Source organism: Lampetra fluviatilis, chromosome 30 (genome assembly GCF_964198595.1).
Source record: "Lampetra fluviatilis chromosome 30, kcLamFluv1.1, whole genome shotgun sequence".
NCBI classification, from domain to species: domain Eukaryota; kingdom Metazoa; phylum Chordata; class Hyperoartia; order Petromyzontiformes; family Petromyzontidae; genus Lampetra; species Lampetra fluviatilis.
In genome coordinates, this window is record NC_136304.1 from 9,868,412 (window position 1) to 9,892,867 (window position 24,456).

A 24,456-nucleotide genomic window follows, 5' to 3' on the forward strand; every position below is an offset into this window, starting at 1 on the left:
GACTGTGAAGTTTAGGGTGCAGTGAGTGAACTACTCCGTGGCCAACTGTGCCACTATTTCCCACAAACACACAGTCTTCCAATCACTCATATGCGTACCAACGCACGCAACGTTTGAGACACACTCGCACAGCAAACACCCCCGGCACAAATAGCGCAGAGGTGGGGAAATCTTTCCCATGTGGTCCACGAGTGGTACAACATTGAGGGCGCCACGGTGGCGAGATGTTAACTACCTCGCCTGGTATACAGGAGGTTGTGGGTTAAATCTCGACCCTGTCGCCTGTATATTTGGAGTTTGCATGTCTCTCTCCCTCTGGTCGCGTGGCATTTTCTCTGGGTCCGCCAGTTTTTCCCTACACATGCGTATTTGGCTGCTATAAATTTCCACGTGATAAGCCACATCCGTTGAGTTATAATTTGTGGCCAGATCGCCTTTGAAAAAAAATATCCATACAGCTCAGTGGGTCTTACCTGGTAAAATTAAATAAAAATAGTAAAAAAAAAAATAGTAAATCAAACAGCGGGCCACATGTGGCCTGCAGGGGCCCCATAGATTCTCAAAAGTGCCGCGCGACCAATCGCCAACGGCGGGCGGCAACCGGTGCGGTGCGGCGCGGCCACCTCACCGGTGCGGTTGAGCAGCGTGCGCGGCGTGGTGAACGCTGGCGTGGCGGCGCCGCTGGGCGGAGCCCCGGCCGCCGACAGCACCGTGCTGAAGTAGAGGCCTGTGCCGTGGCGGATGGGGCTGAGCATGGGCGGCGGTGTGTAGGGCGGCACCGCGGCATCGGCCGCCAGCGCGCGTGGCGATCGCAGCTGGCTCTGGTAGAGTGTGGCACCCGGGTAGGACTGCGACACCGGCAGGGTTCCCGGAGGAGGGATGATGAGCGGGTCGGGGCGATGCCGGTACTTCCACTTGCCCGGCACAGAGTGCTTGCGTGTGACCTCTTGCCGCGACGATGGACGCTGTGGGAACGACATTGAGGCGGCTGGCTTGAGCACAGAACGTTGGCTTCCCCAATGTCCGTGTATTGTGTGTGTATGCCAAAGCACACATATCAACGTATCCTCTTCTAAGTTGAAGAAATTCCACCAATTGTATACTACTGTTTCGTTCGTACCGTCTGCAAACTCTCACTTTGTTTACGTTTCATTTAATTAGATCGGCCTAAAGAAAACGTTTGCGTAAATTTTAACTAATTCTTACACGCACAATTTTGTGCACGTACCTGAAATGTTAAGAACCATTTGTAATTGATGAATTGTTAGGTACCCAGTAGGCGTGTAAACAATGCATCGCTTCATCAACGACTGGAAATAATTCTTCCGCACATGATACATGCACAATATTGTAGGAGTATCAGTTATTAATCAACAATTAATGTAACGGTTTCATGTGATCCCTGCTGTGATTACAGGCTAGTACATTAATCGATTCTTGAATCTTGACATTTTACTGCATCACATGGGGGTGGGGGGGGCACATGTTTTCTGGTTTTCATTCGAAATGAGCTCTCAATTACTTAATTAACCCTCAATTGTTAATTTGACCTTTTTCATTGTTTTAAGCTGTTAAGCAGTTGGAGATTTCAACATCTCTCTAAACCCTGCAGGAAAGCAGCCCTTGAAAACCTCAGTTGTGTGCCCCGGGCCTAGTGTGTATGCTCACATGCTCTGTCTCCGTGCGCGGGTGTACAGCTTACACGTACACAATTGTACGCAAACACACATCTGCATTTAGTTGTCTGCGTGTGTGGTGTGTGTATCTGGATGCCCAAGCACATGCTGTTTGGATGGAAAGAGGGGGCTAAAATGTATGCGGCACGAGCTTCAGAAAAGATAGACTGATGTGGTACAGAAGTATGATAGACTGATGTGGTACAGAAGTATGTGGATCTGATTGAACTTGCTGATAACCTGTCCGAGTGTTATCAACATCTGTGGAGAAGGCTCGTGAAGAGTGCCCTTGGGCAGTTAGAGGCAGTCGCCCTCCAACAACGGAGAGCAGAGGAGTGACACTCACAACAATGAGCAGAGCGCTGGGCAGCTAAAGCGCTGCAAAGTTGGGACAGTGGAGAGTATAGAAGGTGCATCTGCCAATTATCTCAGCCAAACGAAGACACTAGGGTCTGTTCCGTGACCTCCTGCCAGCGAGCATTTTACTCTTCACTTGGCCTCAAGGTGCACCTAGCCTGGCAAAAGTACCGTGGTGATGTCACCGCCGCTTAGTGGAGAACGGCGGTGGATGTTGTTTTGCGTGCGTGCATGCGTATACTGGCACGCACAGCATACACATCTATGCGTACGTCACGTGCGTGTAACTAAGCGAATGCTTGCGCGCGCTCTTGCCGTGCGCGTGAGCTGTGCGGCACGCACGTGCGGCGTGTCCGCGAGGACCGTGGGCGGCGTCACGGCCGGCAGGGTCGGCGGGGCGAGCGTGGGAGGCGGCGGAGTCTTGGCAGGACCCGCCTCGGAGACACGCTTCAGCACAGGCATGCGGTCATCCGGCGCAACGCCCTCGCCGGACAGCGGGCGCACAGGCACCGACGACACGGGCACTGACACGGGCATGACGAACGGTGCCGGATCGCTCTGCTGCTCGTCCGGGTCCTGCTCGTTCCAGACGACAATAAATTGTCCCAATCACCACCACCAGCGCCGCCGTCGTCGGCATTAATTTGTAAACTCATCACTGTAAAAAGGAGACTTTAACCACAGCACCACACAGCAATACTGTATATATGTCTGCCCAGTGCAGGGTTAGGGAACTTAAGGCCTGCACCAGCCACATGAGGCCGCCCACTTTGAAAGGGCCCACAAATGTAGTTTTTGGGATTAACACCGTAGTAATGTACCTGCAGCAGTTCTGTGAAACGCTTCCCAGGCTGGGAAACCTAGAGGCTGATCTCTAACATTGGGTATGAGGCTACCTGGTGCAAATATTTCCAAATAAAGATTATCTTGTAATGAGGCCAATCGTAAAATTGTAATGTTATTATTTTTGTTTACAAACGTGAAGAAACAAAAGAGGCAATGTATGCCACACTTTTGACAGTCACACCCCCCACACCCAATGACTTAAACGAAACAAATCAACCCCATCATAATAATAAGTGGTTCTTTACTTCATTTGGAATATTTCAGCACTGAATTAAACATTGCTGGTTTAAAACCCAGGGGATACACAGCTCTATATCAGGGCATGTCACAATGTGGAAGAGGCAATTGAAGGGACCTCGCTATTGATGTTGACCGCCCCCCATCCCCCCCTTCCCACCTCATTCTCCCCCCTCACCCCCCACCCAGAAGTACTTACCCGGAAATAGGGCACGTCCTCAGATCGAACGTCGGCATCCAGGCCTCCCGACAACGGAGTGGTCATTGAGTGTTCCAAGGCATGTTGGGATAGCTCTGGTGGGCATGGCTCACTTGCTGGCTTGTCTGCCTGCATACTCGCTGGCACCGGCCTGCATACAAGCAGAGTGCAACTTTGCATAAAGGACAACCAAAGGGTCCCCGGGTTAAATCGGGGCGTTTCCCATTTAGCAAGCCAGACATGGAAGGACGCTATTTCGGTAACTGCATTAAACAGAACCCAGTGATTGTCTTTTCGTTGCATGTTCCTTTCAAGACTATTGTAAGAGTACCATGGACTCTCGCGCGCGCGCACACACACACACACCGACTCCTACCGTTGCTCGCTGCTGTGCGTGGGTGGCTGGGGCCCCAGTGCAGCCATTCCAACAGGAAGGCCAGCTCCGATCACCTCCACCGCTGCCTGCTGCTGTTCCCGTGCCTGCTGCTGCGCCAAAGCTGCTGCTGCTGTGGCCCCTGCGAGCACCGCCTGCTGCGTACCATCAGTCAGCTGCGCCAGTCTGTTGCCGCCGTGCTGCAACTGCAAATGCTGCTCTTGCTGCTGCAGCTGTTGCTGCTGTTGTTGCAGCTGCTGTTGCTGCTGCAGATGCTGCTGCTGTTGCTGCAGCTGTAGTTGCATCTGTTGCTGCTGCATTAACTGAATTTGGTACGGATTTTTTTGGTTCATCGGGTTGTGCTTAAATTGCTGTTGCTGTTGTAGCTGATGCAACTGCTGTTGCGACATAGGCATGCCTTGTTGTTGTTGCTGCTGCTGTTGCTGCTGCTGTTGCATGGCATGCGACTGCAGCTGTGGCTGCATGGCAGCAGTCTGTTGCACTTGCAAGTTGCTGTTCCTCAACTGCTGTTGTAGCAGAAACATCCCGGCCAGATGTTGTTGCTGCTGCATTTGCTCTTGTAAACGTTGTTGCTGCTGCTGTTGCTGCTGCTGCTCCTGCTGCTGCATTTGTTGCTGCATTTGTTGCTGCTGCCGTTGCCGCTGCTGCATCTCCATCTGAATTTGCTGCTGTTGCTGGTGAGTGCTCACTTGTGTGGACTGTTCAGGTTTAACCACCAACAGGTGTCTCAGAGTGCTTCCCTGGAGGGTGGCCTGTTGCTGCTGCTGCTGCACTTGAGAGGGTGGCGGTTGCAATCTCTGCGCAAATGTCTGCGTGAAGGAGTTCAAGTCATGCAAGGCTCCAGATGCTGCCCTCTGCTGCTGCTGCTGCTGTTGTTGCTGCTGTTGCTGCACCTGCTGCTGCTTTTGTGGCTGCTGTTGTTGTGGTTGCTGCTGCTGCCGCTCATGCACAGTGCCTTGCTGCTCCACACCGTATCCGCCGTACTGCATGCCCACATAGCCCACGTAGGCGCCCACGCTGTTGGGCCACTCGCCCAGCGACATGCCGGTGTCCGCTGGCGCCACTGCCTGGCCCCCGTGGTTGACGGTGTGCGGGAGGCTCGCCGGTCGGGGCGGCGGGTCTATACCGGTGCCTCGGTGTGGCGGCAGCAGCGCCGGTTGGAGGGCCGATGGCTGCTTGCCCGCGGGACCCGACACTCCGACCGCCGCGCCCGCCACTTGCGCTTCGGTGGCGACGCCGGCAGCGTTGGCGGCGTCGACGGCGAACGCGCTGCCATACAGGTGCGAGTGTGGGGCGCCTGGAGGCTTCCCGCCATCCCGCGAGTGCTCCTCCATGTCTCTCGCGCGCGATCCCAGCCGCGGTAACCGCAATTTGGCTCAGATCAAATAAATAAAACGCATGGGAGGAACTAAACGGCTATGGTGATTGGGAGTGGGGGGGGTGTGGGCACAGCGTCATCAGGAATGTGCAAGAGGAATAATCGCGTCGGGGGTGGTTTTGTCGACACTGCCGATGCTCCGGATCAATGGCAAAACCAAACGTTGGGTCCCTGAGACATTAAAGCTTGAGTGAGTCTCGTGAATTGCCACTTGTAGTATTTCACTGTCGAAAAATAACACGGCAAAATGTATTAAACTATCGCTCTATTTTAATGGAGGTTGTCAGGCCGTACCGCCAACAAAACATGCATTGTATTTGGAGGGACTTTGATATATATCCGTTTTCCCACTTGTGAGCGTGTCTCTGTGCGTATTTGGGGTCTTCTCTCCCCCCCGTTCCCGTGCTGCGATGGAGTGGGTCACATTGCGGGGACGGATGCGATGGCGACACACATCCAATCAGGGCCCAGGTCTCTCATCTTCCTCTGCGGCCTGCAATACATAATATCAAAGCCATGTAAAGCTCTCTCCCAACACATTACAATGCATGGCATAAAATTCCATTAAGGTGAGACAGAGGGAAAGATCATTTCCGATTTTTATAAGCTCAGGTCCGGCACCTCCATAGTTACATCCATGAGTTTACAAGTGGCACGTGGTGTACAAGTTTGAGTGACCCTTTATGAAGGATGTGTTGCTGTATGATCTCCCTATATCCATTAATATAGTTTTTTTCCCCTGCACAATTAGCATGAGGCAGTGCTCATATCTGTTGGTGGCAAGCAGAGAAAATATAAAATCTCTATGCCAGTGTCCAATCTATCCATAGGTTAAGCACTATTCACTTGCCACAAAGTGGTACTCATTTCATAGAAATTTAGAGGGTCTGATGAGATGAACCAACTCCTGATTGGGATTTAAACGTATGACTTTGTTTGAAATGTTGTACCACTCCCCGTAAGACTCTAATATTTCAGAATATCGTCTCTATCTATGAAAAGTCTGAGCGCTGTGTGTACGAATAGGATGTTGTTTGAACGGAACCTGTTGTGTCCAGTTTCTAAAAAAAACGAGTGAAGTTTAAAAAAAGACGTGTCAACTGAAGTCTCCAGCTCCAGGAGCTGCTCTTTAACAAGTTAAATAGAAAATACAACTTCTGGGCTTTTGGGTAATAGCGCACGTGGAAGACGCAAGGAATTTGACAGCAGGATATAGGGTAGCCCACATGGACGTTCTGATGCCACGTGACAATGCGTTGTCGATGTCATTATAGGAAAAGGAGGTCACGATGGGTTCGGCACATGTGCACGACAAACGGCGGCAGCTGATAAGGCCCGGGAACTCAAGTGGCATCCAGAAGCCGAGGACTAAGGGGAAAATAACAGGACGGTGGTGGTGGTGATGCGACTGTTAGAGCTGACCTCCGAAGTCAAATGTCAGCTGTGTAACAGCCGAAGGATCCTCGCACAAGGCAGCGAAAAAGCGAGGTGCGATGGGCATTATTGACCTCTCGATGCCAACCCAGATCTAGTTTCCCGCTGTCCCTAGACGCGAGTGTGTTATGGGTGTAACGGGTTGGTTTTGTGGCTCCGTGTCTCCAGCTGGAGCGCTCACCCACGGCGTGGCTGGAGCGAGTGTAGTCAGACTCCGGGTGCAGGGACATCTCCCACGCAGGCCTCAACGCCACTCCTGCCGGCAGCACAAAAAGGGGTTCTGCTGTCATTCATGTGCACACGCAACTTCCGCGCTCCTTAGGGCGCGAGATGTTGACTACCTCGCCTGGTACACAGGTCGTGGGTTAGATCCCGACCCTGACAGCTGTAATAATCTAAATACACCTCATTTAATCAGATCATGAAAAGCGAAGCAGACTTGAGCTTGTATAGTACTTAGATGGGTGCACTCTACACAACAGGTTGCTTGCTATAGGCTGTGGGGCTACTTAGAGGGCAGCAGATGGCAGTGCAGTAAAATCCACTGCGGAGGAGCGACGCTCACAACAACGAGCGGAGTGCTGGGTGGCTAAAGCACAGCAAGTTGGCACAGTAGGGGGCACAGGTGGTGCATCAGCAAGTCATCTCAGTCAGTCGACCCGTGGCATCTGGGTCTGCCCCGTGACCTCCTGCCAGCGGGCGTTCGACACTTCGCGTGGCCTCAAGGTGCACATGGCCTGGCACAAGCGTCGTGGTGATGTCACCGCCACTTAGTGGCGAATGGCAGTTGTTGTTGCATTCCGGATCTTGAAATATTGTCCTGAATTCGAAACAAATAGGCCCCTCTTGTTATTTTGGTTGCCGACTCGTGGGGCAGATGCCGTCACCTCGCTAGGCCACTAATCCACACTAGGTGGCGCGCCTTCGTAGGCCTTGCCAAGTTATAGCCATTGCGTCACAAACCCTGGTGGTGTTTAGTCTTCGAAGAGAATGAAAATGCTGAAATGACATTTTCTTTGTGCGCAGTCATTCGTGACTGTGGCGAGACCATCAACATCGCTAAACTTGAGAATCTGGTTCAATCACAATACAGTGCCGTCAACGCAAGACGGACGCACGCACATAGCATCACAGCAGCGGTGCTGGTTCAGTGCTCTTGACGCGGTCATTATCAGCCTTCTCAGTGTCACTGGAGCAATGACAAGAACATTACATACACACAAAGCTTCCCTTCGGCTGTTCGACTGGTCCAAAGCCAGCGATGCTGTGCACCGCTGCAGCGAGCAACAGAAATAGCGACAGACGAGGCACGAGCGTGTGAGAGCACTGCTGCCGCTACTATCATTGGCCATTTAGATGCCATCGGTCGTGTCTAATCAAGGCTAAACCGTAGTGATAGCACACACGGCGTTGGCAGCCAGGCCATGAATTTGCCAAAGCCAACACTGTACCAGTCTCGTGAGGGGGGGGGTGCAGGCATGCGCTGGTGCCATTGCCAAATTACTGGTGCCCAGTTTTGCCCAAGTTTTTGTTGTTGTTGCTTAAACGTCAAAATCCACGATAAAAACGTGTAGAGTTTGGTTCAGTATTATTTTCTTTGACTGAAAGGCGACGCGCTGTGAGCACCTGGTAAGAGGGTATGTACGGCACAATAGGGATGGTGTGTAGCCACCATTGTGCACGCCTGAATGTGTCAGTGCCGATGTTGGTCACAACGCCCCTCTTGCCAGATACTAAGGCAGAGGTTGACCTAGAGGATGCACGTGCTAGGTTATGATAACATTTAAACTTGTGCTGTGAATCACAGCCAAGAACCAAGCATTTCAACAACGGTGCCATCTGTCCGATTTCACGATAGTGTTCAATGTTTAAAGTCAGACCCCCCCCCCCTACGGAAGGAGACGCAAAGTGGATGACAGTAGTTACACTGGCTGGTGATGTCTGCAAATGGAGGGAAAAGTATATATTTCTGTGGTTGGGAAACTTTACTACAATTTAATGCCCTTGAAAGCAATCAAAAAACGCTAGATTTGCATCTAGAAGATGATACGCACACTGCACAGAAATTATCCGTATCAAATCAACACGACTGAAGTGATTTTTTGACAATATTGGGCCAATCTTATGGATCTTTCTAAGGTGCAAATCAGGGCTGGATTAAACCCCTCAAGGTTTACATATCCAGGAGATAAAGATGAAGTTTCCCCTACTTCATTTGGTGTTGCTTGAATGGCAGTTAAAGCATAATTACAGTACATTCAAAGAACATTCCATTTAGTAAACATAAAATTTATATTAATATAATAGACTGCAATTAGAGTAGATGCGCATTAGCGTTGCACAGTGAATTAACAGGTCTCTTTTGCAAGGCAGAGCTGAGTTTAAAGATTGGAGAACACAACATTCTATATTGCTGCAGCAATCAGTAATAATTACAAAAGCCGAAATGGATTTCACTACTCAATTGAGCACGAAGCAGCGTTCATCTCTGTCGGGAATCTCAAGATAACGGGTACACAATCCACATTAATAATGGATGGTGGTGGCCAGTTTCTCCCTTCACGGGATGATCAGTAAACTTGCCACAAGGTAGAAGTAATTTTCCTTCAGGGCCGAGTCATTCCCAAATGGAACTTTATTCTTTATTTTCCTCAACAGCATCGCCGCCGATGTTGGATGCAATGACATTTAAAAAAAAGCGACACATTTAATCACAATAGTAACAACAATTATTGTGATTATTCATTCAGATGAAGCTTTCTGACCCACGGTACTCTTTCAGGAGAGTCCTTCCTCTGAATGTTTGGCTAATTCCGAATTTTGTGCACGTTTATACGTTGTTTTCTTTTAATACGATCTCGCGTTTCAAACACCGGTTCAGGCAACGAACACAGCACGGGTGGGGCAGTTTTTTTGGTTTCTTTACCAAGGGCTGGACTTTCAAATTCCTTTGAGGGGCTCCCATTAACACACCCCGGTCACTACTGTCGCTGCAACAAAAGTGACTAAGTGCACTAACATTAGAAACTCAACATTACCATGTTGAAATGTTTACCCTTTATTTACCCAATTGGTGTGGCTAATATGATAAATAAACAACGATTGGGGCTTTTTGAAGGCCATATGGACATGTGATACCAGAAGTTTAATAGAAGTTTCAAAAGTGTATAAATTATCCGAGTAAATGACACACTGAGCTATACAGCTCAAGGGTGACTCGACCAGCAGACACACGGCTGAAAGAGTTAAGAAACACGATATCAAATAAATATATAAATAAAGGTAATTACAACCAAATGATCTGATAAAACAATTACGGACATTCACATTTGTATAGTTTCGACCTCAACGATGTCTGTTTAAAAGAGTTACAGAGACGGCAGAGTGGTGATCCCCAGAGACGAGAGCAGTTGGTTACAAAACTTTGGAGCAGCAGCAACACAAAACACCTTTAAGCCAAGTTGCGTATGAAATCTAGGAATCGTAAACAATCAGATTGGTTTTTAGTATTTTGTAGCGGTATTAATACATCTGATAAATAACGTGCAGATCTTTGGGTAACTGCATTATAAGTGAATATCGCCCAATGACAACTTCTTCACTGCTTCCAGGGACATTAGCCCTGTCACGGCGTGAAGGTGCAGGCCCGTGCAACCCTAGGCTCTCTGCCCTGGCCAAAGAGTCAGCTGTTTCAATGCTGCCAGCTTTGCAAGCAGGCGGGCAAAATCGCCCAAGGACAACTTCTTCCGTGCTTTCAGGGCCATTAGCCCTCGGCTCTCCCCGTCCAGGCCATAAAGTCATCAGCGGTCTCAATGTTGTACGCACGGCGTCGGCTTTGCAAACAACAGTCGGGCAAAAGCACATCACGCTCAGCGAGCGATAGGCAGTGATCTCACAGGGAGTGGCAGTGGCGGTAATCGAGGTGTTTTTGCTGCAGTGGATCGTGGCTGAGTGCTCCACGTGCGCCACTTACGACCCCCCCCCCCAACCGACCCGGCTAGAACACCTAAATTGAGCCTAATTCTGCTGGGGCAATCGCAATTACAAGAGGCACCACCGTGCTTGGGTCGCACGTGGCTCGTCAAAGACTCTACACGGGCAGGTGGCTGGGTGGTGGCTCGGGGCGTTTGTCGAGCTTGCTGCCACTTCAGGGATGCAGAGTCAGAATCCAGGTTTCCCGTAGCACGTGACTGAGCCGCGGTGCGGCAACACTTAAAACTTTGCATTGGAAGACGCAGCAGCGGGGAAAATTCCCGTGCTACGTCCCGAGAGTGATTGAAAATTTGCGAACCGTTTATGTTACCACGACGCTCTTCGTGCGTAATTTGTGCAAAATTATTTCACGAAACCAAAAAAGTACCACGGATGTACGAACTTTTTTGAGCAACGCGATGATGATGCGTAAATCTTATATTGCTACATTATAACCGTTACATTGATGTTTCGTATTAATTTAAGGAGTTTCTGTTTTGCTTAAAATTCTAAGCCTGCGTGCTGTTGTTACATTTGCGATTATAATGTTTTTACATGTGCATTGTATTTGTAACATGTGTATCGCATCAACCTTTGCAAAGAGAACTTTCAGTCTCAAAAAAGGTCCCCATCTGGTTTCAAACAAAGCAGTTGACATCGATCGGCCCGGTCAAAAATAACTGCACCAAAAAAACGCATCATTGTCGTGTCGGAGTAGAATCACTGACTGACATTTGCAAGGTTGCCAATTAAAATCCTGGTTGAAGGTCGACCTGGCTTATAAACCTTCCATAGTTGATTAAATTGAGTGCTCCTTTGCGTTAAGTCAAATAATGAGCCCCCCCTCCCCCCCAACATAGGAGTGTGGAATTTCCAACACGAAGATCCGGGCTGCTAACAGAAACGTCCATGCTGTGTGATCTCCAAGGCCACATTTCCAAGTGGATGCTATTGGATCACGTGGTGCATTTACATACGGCGATTGCACATTTCTGCCTAGTCATAAAAAAAACTTTACGTGAAAATAATTGCTCAGGCATAAACAACAACAAAATCACACGTCACCGTTTGCAAGAGCAAGCTACCCTTTACCTGCTGTCATTTACAAATTTGAAAAAAAAATTACCCACAATTATTAAAATTACCCACTGCTGAATGACTCCATCACTGAATTCTCATACAAGTGTAATGCGGGCGTAAGCGACCTTCCGGAGGTGACGTCACGGGGGGTGGAGTCATGTGACGTGGGGGTAAGGTTCGGGGCTTTAAGCGGGTAAACCGGAAGGGGAAGGTAGTCGGGGTGTGAGCGGAAAAGAGTGAGGCCACGCGGGCAAGTGTGGAGAGGGGGGGCGCCGACGGCGATCGGGAGCCAACCCCGAAGATAAGAGGAAGCTGCGGAGTGGTGTGCAGCTGGGGAGGAGACAGCCAGGAGGGCTGCGTGTTAGAGGCAGCGGTGTGGCTGCCAGGAGGAGCTGCGGAGAGAGAGAGAGAGGGGGCTGCTTGTTAGAGGCAGCGGTGTGGCTGCCAGGAGGAGCTGCGGAGAGAGAGAGAGAGAGCAAGAAGCTGTGAGAGCTGCGGAGGGAGAAGAGCAGCAGAGAGTACAGCCAAGGGGGGCTGTGTGAGAGAAACAGCAGCAGAGCTGCTGTTGTGGATCGGGCCGACATTGGAGTCAGCACCGTGGAGAAGCTACAGAGTAAAGACAGCCGTGTGGGTGTACAGCACGAACCGAATAATAAAGGACACTGAGCCAGACATCGTGGTCCAGTCGTTTATTACACTGGTGTCGGAAGTGCAACGGCATGTCGAAACAAGTGAGGAAGAAAGTTAATCCGGCGCCTGCATCGGCTTCTTCGTCCGACGACGACGAACTCCCTCCAACCACGGATCCTGTTGGGGTGGTGGAGGAGAGCCAGGCTGGGGCGACCACGGGAACGGGTGTGGAGGATGTTGGCGCGGTGGCGGGTCCGTCGACATCATCAGACGCGGATCAACGATGGCAAGCGATGGCGGTACAACTGGAGGCACTTCAGGACGTCCTGGCGCATCTATGCCATCTCGTCGCGCCAGGGACGATGGATGATGCAAGTGGTGCTCCGCGGGCCGCCACGTTGCCTGTCCTGCCGCCGCCATTGCCCACGCGGCAAGAGGCCGCCATTTTGCGCGCTCCGTGGCGCCAAACCGCCATCTTGGCCACGCCGCGGGCCGACGCCATTTTGAATTTGCCATCACAACCACCACCATTGGAAGACGGCGGGAAGAGGAGTCGGAGTCGCCACCTTACAACAGTTAAAGAATTTTCCGTCGGTGGGGACTGGAGCGCGTTCGCCTGCCGCTTCTTGGCGGCGGTACGCACAGCAAGATGGACCGATGCGGAGGCTTTGGAGGTGTTGCCGACTCTCCTGGACGACGAATCTGTCCGATTCTTCCGTTCCATAGCGACCGATAAGAAGGCAACTTTATGTGGTGTTTTTCAAGAAATGGCCGATGCTTATGAGCCACCAGATGATGCGCATCGGCGATTCGCTCAACGACAACGAGCACCAGAGGAGTCGCCCGTGGCGTTCAGGGGTGCGGTGCTGGAGCTGGCCATGGCAGCTTATCCTGAGACGCCACAGGACCTGCTTGAGCCTCTCATATTAGGGAAGATGTTGGAGCTGTCTCGGGATCTAGGGATCCCCATGCCTGTGTGTGGGCATGAGAAGCTAACTTCCCGGATGGCTGCTAAGTGTCTCGATGCGCAATTCAACCTCCGTCGCTGGAAACAAGTGACGGCGTGGACGGGGGGGGCCCGTCAAAGATGGGGATGCGCTGGGATGGAACCCTGCGCAGGCCGTCTATGTTCCGGATGACCGGGGCCCTCAACAACTGACGGCCGCCTCCGCTCCATGGACGGGACGCGGCGGGCCGAGACCGCGCGCGGTGCTACCAGAACGGGGCCGTCAGGAGGCGAGGCCTGCGCTTCGGCGCAACGAGGCCGAATGTTTCCGCTGCGGGCGTAGGGGCCACTACGCCAGAGACTGCTGGGCGCGCTTCCCGGCTCCGCCGCAGCAGGAGGCCTCGGCACCGGTCAAGTCGGCTAAAGATCCTCCGAAACAGGCATGTCGGCACGCACCAGACACTCGGCAAGGCTTTCCACCTCACCCACCACCTGTGTTGCGCGATCCTATTGTTGTTGTTAAAGAAAGGCCATCGACGGGGCCTTGTCATTCAGTTACGCAGTGGCGCAAATTGGCACGGAGAGTTGTCGCGGCCGCTACGGGTTCGTCCACTGTACCGGGGTCCATACAAGGTGTGGACGTGCGCATTTTGGTCGACTCGGGGGCGTCTGCGACTATTATATCGGATGTCATTTTCCATCTGTTGGGCATTCCGTCGGGGGCTGTGCGTCCGGTTTATGGGTCGTGCGTCGCTGCGAACGGGGGTAGCATGGGCATCGTGGGTCAGGTGGATGCTAAGATATCTATTGGGGATGTGTCGGCCTCGGGTGTTGTGTTGATATCGAGATCTTTGGCGGTTCCTTGTTTGTTAGGCACCGATTTTTTGGCTAAGATGCCCATTTTGATCAAAATCAATGAGAATTGTATTGAACTGCCGGGGGGCCGTCAAATCTCGTTTCTGCCGTCGCCCTGGGGGCGACCTGCTTCGGCCGTACAAGTGCAGGCGCTGTCCGTCGCATCTGTGGACATCCCACCTGGTACACAGATGCTTATACCCTTGCGGTATCGGAAGCCCCTGCCTGATCGGCTAGGAGCAGTAGGGGTCTTGTTGTCACCGTCCGCCACGATAACAACCGGGTTGGCGTTAGTGGGGGCACAGACCATCGTCCGGCCGGATCAATTACCGTTTTTACAGGTGCTTAATGCGGGGGGAGAAAACGTCCGTGTCCCGGCCGGTACGGTTGTGGCACATGCCACTACGGCGTTTGCGACCCATGATTGTCCACATAGCCGGGGAGTTGTTGCTGGGGTTTCCGAGCCAAGGAGTTCGGATGATCGTTGGGTTGCTCAATTATGTGACGAAAATTCTTCCCTGTCCATGGAGCAACGTGGTGCGCTGCGTAAATTGTTGTTGACATATTCCGATGTGTTCAGCTCCGATGATTTGGATTTGGGCCGCACTTCCTTGCTTTACCATCACATTGAGACGGGCGATGCTGCCCCTATTCGATTAAATTCGCATCGGATGAGTCCTGCGGAGCGAGAACACGTACGGGGGGCAGTGGAAGACATGTTGGCTGCGGACATTATATCGCCATCTAACAGCCCATGGGGCGCTCCAGTCGTCTTGGTTAAGAAGAAGGATGGCAAATTGCGATTTTGTGTTGATTTCCGCAAATTGAATAAGATATCGGTGGCAGATGCGTACCCTCTGCCGCGTATGGATGACTCCCTCGACGCATTGTCGGGGGCTAAGTTCTTTTCCACACTGGACCTCTCTTCGGGATTTTGGCAGCTTCCCCTTGACGAGTCCTCACGGGAGAAAACCGCATTCCGTACGCCTCAGGGGTTATTTCAATTCAACTGTCTCCCGATGGGATTGAATGCGGCCCCTGCTACATTTCAAAGATTGATGGAGCTCGTTTTGACGGGGTTGCAGTGGGAGACATGTCTTATATATTTGGACGATATCATTGTCTTCAGCCGCACATTCGATGAACATTTGACGCGGCTGGAGACAGTGTTTACGAGGATGCGTTCTGCCAAATTGAAATTCAAACCAAAGAAATGTCACCTACTGCAACGGTCCGTCCGCTATTTGGGGCACATTGTGAGCGCTGAGGGAGTGTCCACGGATCCGGAAAAGACGGCGTGCGTCCGGGATTGGCCGACTCCGGCCACCGTGGGGGATGTTCGGCGGTTTTTGGGATTTGCCTCGTATTACCGAAGATTCGTGCCGGGTTTTGCGACGATTGCGAGGCCTTTGCATCTCCTTACGGGTAAAGGACGGAAGTTTGTTTGGGGACAGCCGGAGGAGGCGGCCTTTCGGAGTCTGCGTGATCTATTGGCCACGGCCCCAACATTGGATTATCCCGATTTCGATCACCCATTCATTCTTGATACGGACGCGAGTGACACAGGTATTGGGGCGGTGTTATCACAGTCTAAAGGGGGTGTAGAGCGTGTCGTGGCGTATGGTAGCCGAGTCTTGTCTCCTGCGGAAACCCGCTACTGTGTCACTCGCAGAGAACTATTGGCGGTTGTTTTTTTCCTGCGGCAATTTCGACCATACCTCTACGGTCGTTCTTTTATTGTGCGTACGGATCATGCGGCCTTGCAATATGCCCTTAAAATTGACCAGCCATCCGGACAGTTGGCACGTTGGTTGGACACGCTACAGGAATTTTCCTTCCAAATTCAACATCGGAAGGGTGTGCGCCATGCGAACGCTGACGCACTTTCCAGATTACCGCGGCGCGGCCCTTGTAAATGTGAGTCGGGGACGCATAGGTGTTCGCCGATTCCAAACCCCCCTCAGCCGCTCACGCTGGCCGTCGAGAAGTCGGACACTCCGATGGAACCGGGACCGGCTGACGGGGTTTTGAATCTGCCGCGGTCTGTCTGGATCCGGGAACAGATGATGGATGAGTCATTGGTGTCCTTGCGGAAGCGGTCTGCTAAGGACAATGGGAGTCCGAGTACGGCTGTGGGGCCGCAAACCGCTCTCCGAGATGGTCTGCTTATGTGGCGGGAGGGGTTCCAGGAACGTTGGCGCCTGGTGGTACCAACGTCCTTGCGGTTCGAGTTGATTAGAACCCTCCATTGTGACACTCTCTTACATTTAGGGGTGCAGAAGACCTTGTTGACGTTGCAACGTCATTATTTTTGGCACGGCATGGCGACAGATGTCGTAGGGCACGTGCGCGCGTGCCCTGCGTGTGCACAACGTAAGCCGCCGAAACATCCTTACGTGCCGCCTCTCCAGTCGATTCAGGTGTCTCGAGTCAATGAATTGGTGGCACTGGACATATTGGGACCTTTTCCACCATCGGCGAGGGGTAATAAATATTTGCTGGTAGGGGTTGAGTACCTCTCCCGTTGGCCGATGGCCTGGCCGTTGCCCGATCAGTCGGCCGCGGCCATTACCGACGCCTTTTTGTTTGGGTATATTATGGATAAGGGGGCGCCTGAGAGACTCCTCACGGACCAGGGCAGGAATTTCTCTTCTAAATTATTGGCGGAAGTGTGCGCGGGCCTTGGGACTAAGAAAGTACGGACATCCCCATACCATCCGCAGACGGATGGTATGGTTGAACGGCTGAACAGGACATTGTCTGCCATGCTTTGCCATACCGTGAGTGAACAACAATCAGATTGGGATCTGCACATCCCCGGGGTGCTTTCGGCGTACAGGATGACGCCTCATGCGGCTACAGGATATTCGCCGTTTTATCTTATGTATGGTCGGGAAAACGTGCCGCCGGTGGATGTGCAATTGGGAACTGGGGTGAAGGGACCTCGGAAACCACTTCCTGAATACATCCAGGACACGGTTCGCCGAGTCACGGAGGCGCGGGAGAATGCCCGCGTGGCTACGGCCAAAGCCCAGGCCCGGAACGAGCGATATGCGCGACGGTCTGAGGGGGAGTGCCCTTGGAAGGTTGGGGACCTAGCCTGGCTTCATTGTCCACAGGTACGTCCGGGGACCTCGCCGAAATTGCACAAACCCTGGCATGGTCCCGTACGCCTCATTGCGGTTCCCAACCCACAGACAGCACGCGTCCAGATTGGGTCTCGTCGCTGGGTTGTGCATACGTCGCGCTTGAAACCATATGTTGCTCCCTTACATGATGCGTCATCCCCCAATATTGCCTTGCCGGGGTCTGTTGCTGCTGACTCTCCCCTGCCTGCGTCCATTGATCTCGCTAGAGCGCCTGTCGTACCTGTTCCAGACAGGCCGGCCGTGACATTGCGGGGGACGAGGGGCCCTGCTCGGAGGACGCCTGCCAGGTCTGCGGGACCTTCGAGCCCTGCAGCCCTTCCGACCCAGCTGCGGGCACGGTCACAGGACAAGCCCAAGACTAACTCTTTAGAGACACGGGACGGCGGTGGACTTCCAGCTGCGACAGGGGGATTACCCCCTGTCGTTCCTCGACTTTCATCGCGTTCCCGTTCTGCGAGTGGGCCGCCGACCGTCCGGGACGGGCCGGCGACCCGCGCACGTTCCAAATCGCTTACGTTTCGTTGAGTGTTGTTGTCTTGTTATTTTCTTCTTACAGTTGTATTTATTGCATGCTTTTTGTACGCTCGTGGATGTTAATTGCGTTGTTGTTGTTGTTCTTGCTGTTACATTGTATGCTTAGTGTCCTTTAGGGGGGGAAGCTCGGTTCGCCGCATTACGATTTGTTATTGGTCAGCCGAGGTCGGCTGGGATTTTTCTACGGGGGAGGGTGGTGTAATGCGGGCGTAAGCGACCTTCCGGAGGTGACGTCACGGGGGGTGGAGTCATGTGACGTGGGGGTAAGGTTCGGGGCTTTAAGCGGGTAAACCGGAAGGGGAAGGTAGTCGGGGTGTGAGCGGAAAAGAGTGAGGCCACGCGGGCAAGTGTGGAGAGGGGGGGCGCCGACGGCGATCGGGAGCCAACCCCGAAGATAAGAGGAAGCTGCGGAGTGGTGTGCAGCTGGGGAGGAGACAGCCAGGAGGGCTGCGTGTTAGAGGCAGCGGTGTGGCTGCCAGGAGGAGCTGCGGAGAGAGAGAGAGAGGGGGCTGCTTGTTAGAGGCAGCGGTGTGGCTGCCAGGAGGAGCTGCGGAGAGAGAGAGAGAGCAAGAAGCTGTGAGAGCTGCGGAGGGAGAAGAGCAGCAGAGAGTACAGCCAAGGGGGGCTGTGTGAGAGAAACAGCAGCGGAGCTGCTGTTGTGGATCGGGCCGACATTGGAGTCAGCACCGTGGAGAAGCTACAGAGTAAAGACAGCCGTGTGGGTGTACAGCACGAACCGAATAATAAAGGACACTGAGCCAGACATCGTGGTCCAGTCGTTTATTACACAAGCAATGGGATGACATCTCCCCCATGCCCCCACCCCATGCCGACCCCACCATGCCCCCACCCCCATGTTCTCCCACGCCCCTCCCCCCAGGCATTGCGCATCACAATTCGCAAGGCAGAGGGGGGAGGGGGCAACCACTGTGGACTTACAAAAATAGTCGTCGTTACATAAACCCCGGGTAAATTATTATCGGAGTAAGTCTCCGACTGGAACTTGACATTTTGAGACAGCGAGTTTAGTGCTGCAACCGCTGCACCACAAGTACTGTCGGATATTTTCTCAGGCTTATGGGCCCTGTTCAAAGCAATAGGTGGGTGGATGGCATTCACGTGTGACTGATGAGCTACGTGCTAGGCATCTAAAAGTGACCGATCCCTGCTTCCCACACCTCGGATGAGCACAGTCGGCTACGTAATGGAACCCCCATATGCATACATATGGGTGTTCCTTAATTGCTTCTCATGGAAGGAACCCCCCCATTATTCTACACGCACGACATGATGCACACAAGTAATCCAGCAGGAATCGTCACGTGTGCGAGTCATTTGAGCTGCAAGACAAAAGAAGTGGGGCCTGTTGAAAAGCCGCATAGCAAGTGGGCCACTGAGTCATCTGCGAATGAACACATCCCCATGTGTGTGAGTTTTCTCTGGGAATCTGGCTTCCTCCCACGCGCAAAAATACATTATTCATTAAGGAAGCTGCCAAGCATCCCAGTCAGGAACCGCAACGGTCTATCCACTACCGGATAAAGCCCCCCCCCCCCACATGCTGTTGTCATCCCTCATGGCCTTGCGAATCCCACTTATCCATCTTGCTCTCATACCAACAGTCTCGTCCATAGGCCAACTTCCCCTACAACAATGCGTCTTGCCCAACCAAACATACGTTCCTTACATGTCCGTTGCATTGCACTCTCATGCCTTTGGATTGCACTCTCATGCTCACATGCCCTTTGGATTACACCCGTTGGGTTGCACTCCCTCGTCGAGGAGGTCGCTCTCCTTCTTCTCTACAGTTACATGCTAATCTCTCGCATTAACATAGCCACTTCCGTGCCCTCGTCGAGGAGGCCGCTTTCCTTCTTTTCTACAGTTACATGTTTATTTCTCACGTGAACATCACTAGCCCCGGCCACTTCTTTATGACCCTTGGGCTACACCCATTTAAAACCTTTTAAAACAGTCTGCCTCAGCAGCAGACCATGCTTTCCCATCTGATGACGGACGCTTGTGTTGCGCCCGAAACGTCGTGATTTATTTTCTTTTATATCTACGTGACTTTACCGAAAGAACCAAAGAGTATACTTTCCTTAGTGATCAATATGTTTATCATTTGTGTTCATTCCCTGAACCATGTCTTCCTATTTGTGTCGCTCATCGTAAGTAATACTTGGCATGCATCTCTTATATGCTTCGTGTAATTATTCTTACGAGTATATTAAAATTAAATAAGCTGGCCTACCACGTGAAAATGTATTGCAGCTAAATACTCTAAGCGTACGTTTCTAAATATGGAGGGAAAACCCATAGGACACGGAGAGAAAGACGTGCAAACTCCAAATATACAGGCGTGAGGGTCGGGGTCGAACCCACAACCTCCTGTATATAAACACAATTTAACTGGGAACTCGCGCAGTGATCAGTGTACCCTCACATTGTGTTCGAGAATAACAACCCACCCCAAACCCCGCCGACAAAGGTTTCAATTTGAGACCTTCTTGATTGTCAGTTGAGTGCTATAACCACAGTGTGACTTGGCCGGTTTTCAAGGCACCTTTCAAATTACGATCATTGACGCTCAGTTGAGGCTCCCCTATAGCGACGCGTAGATTCTGCAGCTAAAGTACGTCGATATTCTCACGATGCACGCACGAGTCACGCATGGGAGTAACAACACAAACTCTGTGGGTTCGTGTACAATTTTTCAGGCTCTAGATTCTACGCACACCACAGTGGCGAATACAACCTCTGTTGGGCAAACTCCTTTACGAAGGGTTTTGCATGTGGAGGACACCCGAAGGGATAACACTCGAAAGTCCACAACCTGATCGGTATTCTACTTTCTATACCACTGCCAGTCTTGACCGCCCCCGCAGTCCAGTGAGAGGTTTGCGAATCTCATGCTTTATGTAATGTGTCTCAATTATGCACCGCATGTTCTAATTTCATTCCTTAATAACCTTATGGCGCCACCATGGCCAGCCCACATACGCACCGTCAAGAGTCCTCTCGGAGCGTACAGGTCACACGTTAAGCACGTGCGTGTGATCGTGCGTCGTAAGTAAGTTTTAATATGACATTTTATGTACTGCACGTGAAATGTTAACTCGGACATCAAATAGAACAACATTTGGCAGGTAACGATATAGGCCATGAACACATGCGCAGGGTCGATGCACAGTTGGATTAAGCGTGGTCGTGTGTGTTTGAGTGTCGTGAATGTTTAAAAATTACATGTTATGAACTGCCGATATTCTACAGCCACCGGGCCAGTTTGCACCGACTTCACGATTCAGGTCTGGCCAAAGGTGAGCAATTTCTGCAGGGAATCACGAAAAGTTGACATTAAAGACTCGTTGGCGACATCATCATCAGCATTCTCAAGGACTGAAACATCATGTGCCAGTGTCAAACTCCGAATGTGAAATGTATCTCCTTACAGTGGCAAGGTGGGCGCCTCTGTCAAAGCATCCGACTCACTATCGTTTGGCCGAGTGGATTTTTTCTCCGTTTTTTTCCCCCCTCCACGTTTAAAAACCACATGCGGTTAGAGCAGGGGTCGGCAACCAAAACAACAAAAGGGACAATTTTTTTTCGAATTCGGTACAAAACTCATGTAAATACATACACACATATATTACGTCACGAAGCAGTAGTTCAGAGCTGCATGTTTCCAACCCCTGTCCTAGGGTTATTCTCCAACACAATGTGTGGGTATACTGATCACTGTGCGAGTTCCCAGTTAAATTGTGTTAGTCTACAGGAGGTTGTGAGTTCGACCCTGACACCTGGATATTTGGAGTTTGCACGTCTCTCTCCCCTTGGTCACGTGGATTTTTTCTCAGAGTCCTCCAGGTTTTCCCCTCTACATTTAGAATCGATGTGCTTTGAAGAGTATTTGGCTGCTTCAAATTTCCACAAGATAAGCCACCCCCCGTGGATACAATCATTTGTGGCCAGGTCGTTTCTGAAAAAAAGCTACGAAGCTCATTGGGCCTTACCTGGTAGGTAAAAAAAAGTTAAATTCCAGTTGGAGCCCGACTCGGCCCAGGCCCACCAACTCGTTAGGGGGGGGGGGGGTCTACATAGACTGTCCTTTGGCCTACACCGAGGGAATGTGCAAATCCGCCAATGCCTCCGGGTGGGCAACGGAGATGCCCGCCGCCCACGCGCGTGCGTCTGGGCAGGCGGGCGGCTTCGACTTTTGTTTGATCCACAGCGACGAACGTTGACCGCGTGTGCGGTGACGCGATGCGAGGGATTCTGAGAGAGTGTTAATGTCGGCAATGGTTCAAGGTGGCATTGAAGATTTCTGTCCAGTTGCACACAAGCCACCACACACCTGCCCAAGTGTATGTATAAAATATAACCCCAAAGCGCCATAGTCACAAAAACTGAGGCTATTAAAAGCACTTTTCGGCTGTAAGCTGACACAAGCACAGCAATGCTGCTGTATCCACTGCACGTGTGACCATGGGCAGAGTGGCCCGGACACCAGAGCCTAGGTCAGATGCATTGAATGTCACTGCTGTTTCCTCAGGCGTTCCAGCCGATGTGCTGCCAAGTCAGACACCCCGGCGGCTTAAAATTCCTGAAAATTACGCACCAGGCACACACAAACAACGAGCAAGTGCACACTCGCGCACACGGAGACCTGTACATAGGTGCACTTGCACGCACAGACGTACACAGGCATGTGCAGACATACGTGGATGCACACACAAAGACAGGCCTGCACAGACATGCACACACGAGCGCCTACCAATCTGCAAAGTAGCACGCAAGTGCGCATGTAAAGCCCATGCAAGACGCAGAGACATGCATTTGTGCGTGTGACTACGTTAGAATTTCTGCACCCTTTATTTAGATGGCCCAGAGATTAGTGGTTGGTTGCATAAAACAACTTGATCGACATCAGTTTGCAATCGAGTTCAGTGAAAGCAAAAGCTTGATTTGGTGAACTTCAGCTCTGAGGATTCAAACTGTTGGTTTGATAGCCATGCGACGATGAACACAATTTGCTGCGCATGTTAGGCTGCATCACATGGCATGGTAACAGGATGTTTAAGTGACTTCAGATGACTGTGGATAGAGGACATGGCAAGCTCGGTTTGCAGACGAGTGCACATTGACACACAATCAACTAGAATACTGCAGGTTACTTCAGATGAAATTCTTTGACATCTTCCAGGGCCGTTCTAACACAAGGCAGCAGTTTAAAATCAATAATTAACAATCTTCTAACACGACAATCATAGCGCATTTGGAATATAACTTGGATGGCATTTTAAATCAGACGTTGGTGATGTCGGCTGAGACCGCAACTCGCCACACTTGAGAACCCGGTTTAAATCACATATAGCCCGCAGCCTGGATAAGAACCCGAGACCTCGGGCAGTGCCGGGCTCAGTGACTTGGACATTACAAGTTCACTTAGTGACTCAGACACCCAAGCACTGTAAAGGACGAACACACAAAAGGGGACATCAAATTACACATACGAATGGTTCAATAGCTGGAAACACACACACACACAACTGCATGTGCACTATAAATAATGTCAACGCTTACCACGATGAACTTTGCCAAAGAGGTTTGGCTTTTCTCAACTCTTTCTTCTTCAATCATATGGCTGTCGGGAAAAGCAATAGTTGTTGAAACGTGTTATAGTTGAAGGCTACGTTTTTTTTCAACCAATACAAGAAGGCATGAGAAAGCTGCGTGGATCGAAGCGACACTGCCAGGACATTGCATGGATGGCGGATTCATCGATGGTGAGTTTGAGATTTAAAACTAATTTACATTTCTGTTTCGTTTGTTGTTCTTCCCCCGCACTTCCGATTAGCACGGTAAGTTCAACATATATACATTAATGGTTTGGACTTATCAATGAGATAAAGACATGAGTAATATCCTGGCGCAGAAGATAGATTAGTGCTGAATACAACCACATTTCTCATGTGATTTGTAACTTTGATCCTTACCCATCTATCGATCGTCCAATTTTTATGTGCAATTCTATTGGGATACTGTGTTGCCTTGGTGTGGTCTGGGAATGTTTGCTGTTGTTTTGCTGCCTTGTCCAAGCTTAGGAAACTATGTACTTATGCAATTTTTACTTGTATACTTTTTCTGATGTATTTCTTATTAGTGATTTGCTTACCTTTACGATACTTTGCACTCCTATCGTTTAAGCTATTGTTCTGACCCAGAAAAGGGGCTTCATAGCTCATCAGATTTCTCCAGGATAAACAAAGATTCAGTATTAAATCACTAACAATGGAAGCACAACCAACTAACAGTAAAGAGCTGCAGTAGTGGCAGCATTTATTTAATTCAGAAGGACATCCTCAATGGAATGTTTTCCATTTCAATCTTGGCTCGGAGTATTATTATAACGCACGATTAACTTGCACACAAAAACAAAGAAACCCATAGAGGATTAAATACCATTGGGTCAGGTTCTGTTAGAAAACGCCTATTGCAGTTGGCACACCACGAGGAGGGGATTGGTGTGGCCCTGTATAATGCCCGACCAAGTTTGTTTCCCCGGTTGTGACATTTATAACAACCACACCTGGTATCAATTTAAAGCCAAGGCGACTTAGGCCAGGTTTAAAAACGACTTGCCACTGATATCAGATGAAAACTATGACAACTATTTTGTTTATTTTAGCAGATAAGGCACACTGAGTTACAGAGCTCTTTTTCAGAAGTGACCTGGCCACAAATGGTAGGTCAACGAAGTGGTATATCA

At 51.0% G+C, this 24,456-nt stretch overlaps 1 protein-coding gene across 4 annotated transcripts in view; it reads right to left on the bottom strand.

Annotated features, from left to right (window-relative positions):
* The window catches only part of LOC144943262 (uncharacterized), a 92,036-nt gene that overhangs the window by 16,972 nt on the left and 50,608 nt on the right, over positions 1-24,456 (bottom strand). For 3 of the 4 annotated variants that reach the window (XM_078870595.1, XM_078870596.1, XM_078870597.1), the window contains exons 2-6: positions 6,703-6,777; positions 3,692-5,580; positions 3,316-3,466; positions 2,349-2,609; positions 629-965 (exon numbers count right to left, since the gene is read on the bottom strand). In XM_078870595.1, the coding sequence (XP_078726721.1) occupies positions 629-965; positions 2,349-2,609; positions 3,316-3,466; positions 3,692-5,043 (2,101 nt within the window). In that variant the 5' untranslated portion in view covers positions 5,044-5,580; positions 6,703-6,777. The remainder of the gene's footprint in view (positions 1-628; positions 966-2,348; positions 2,610-3,315; positions 3,467-3,691; positions 5,581-6,702; positions 6,778-24,456) is intronic. The other variant, XM_078870598.1, reaches the window with a different exon arrangement.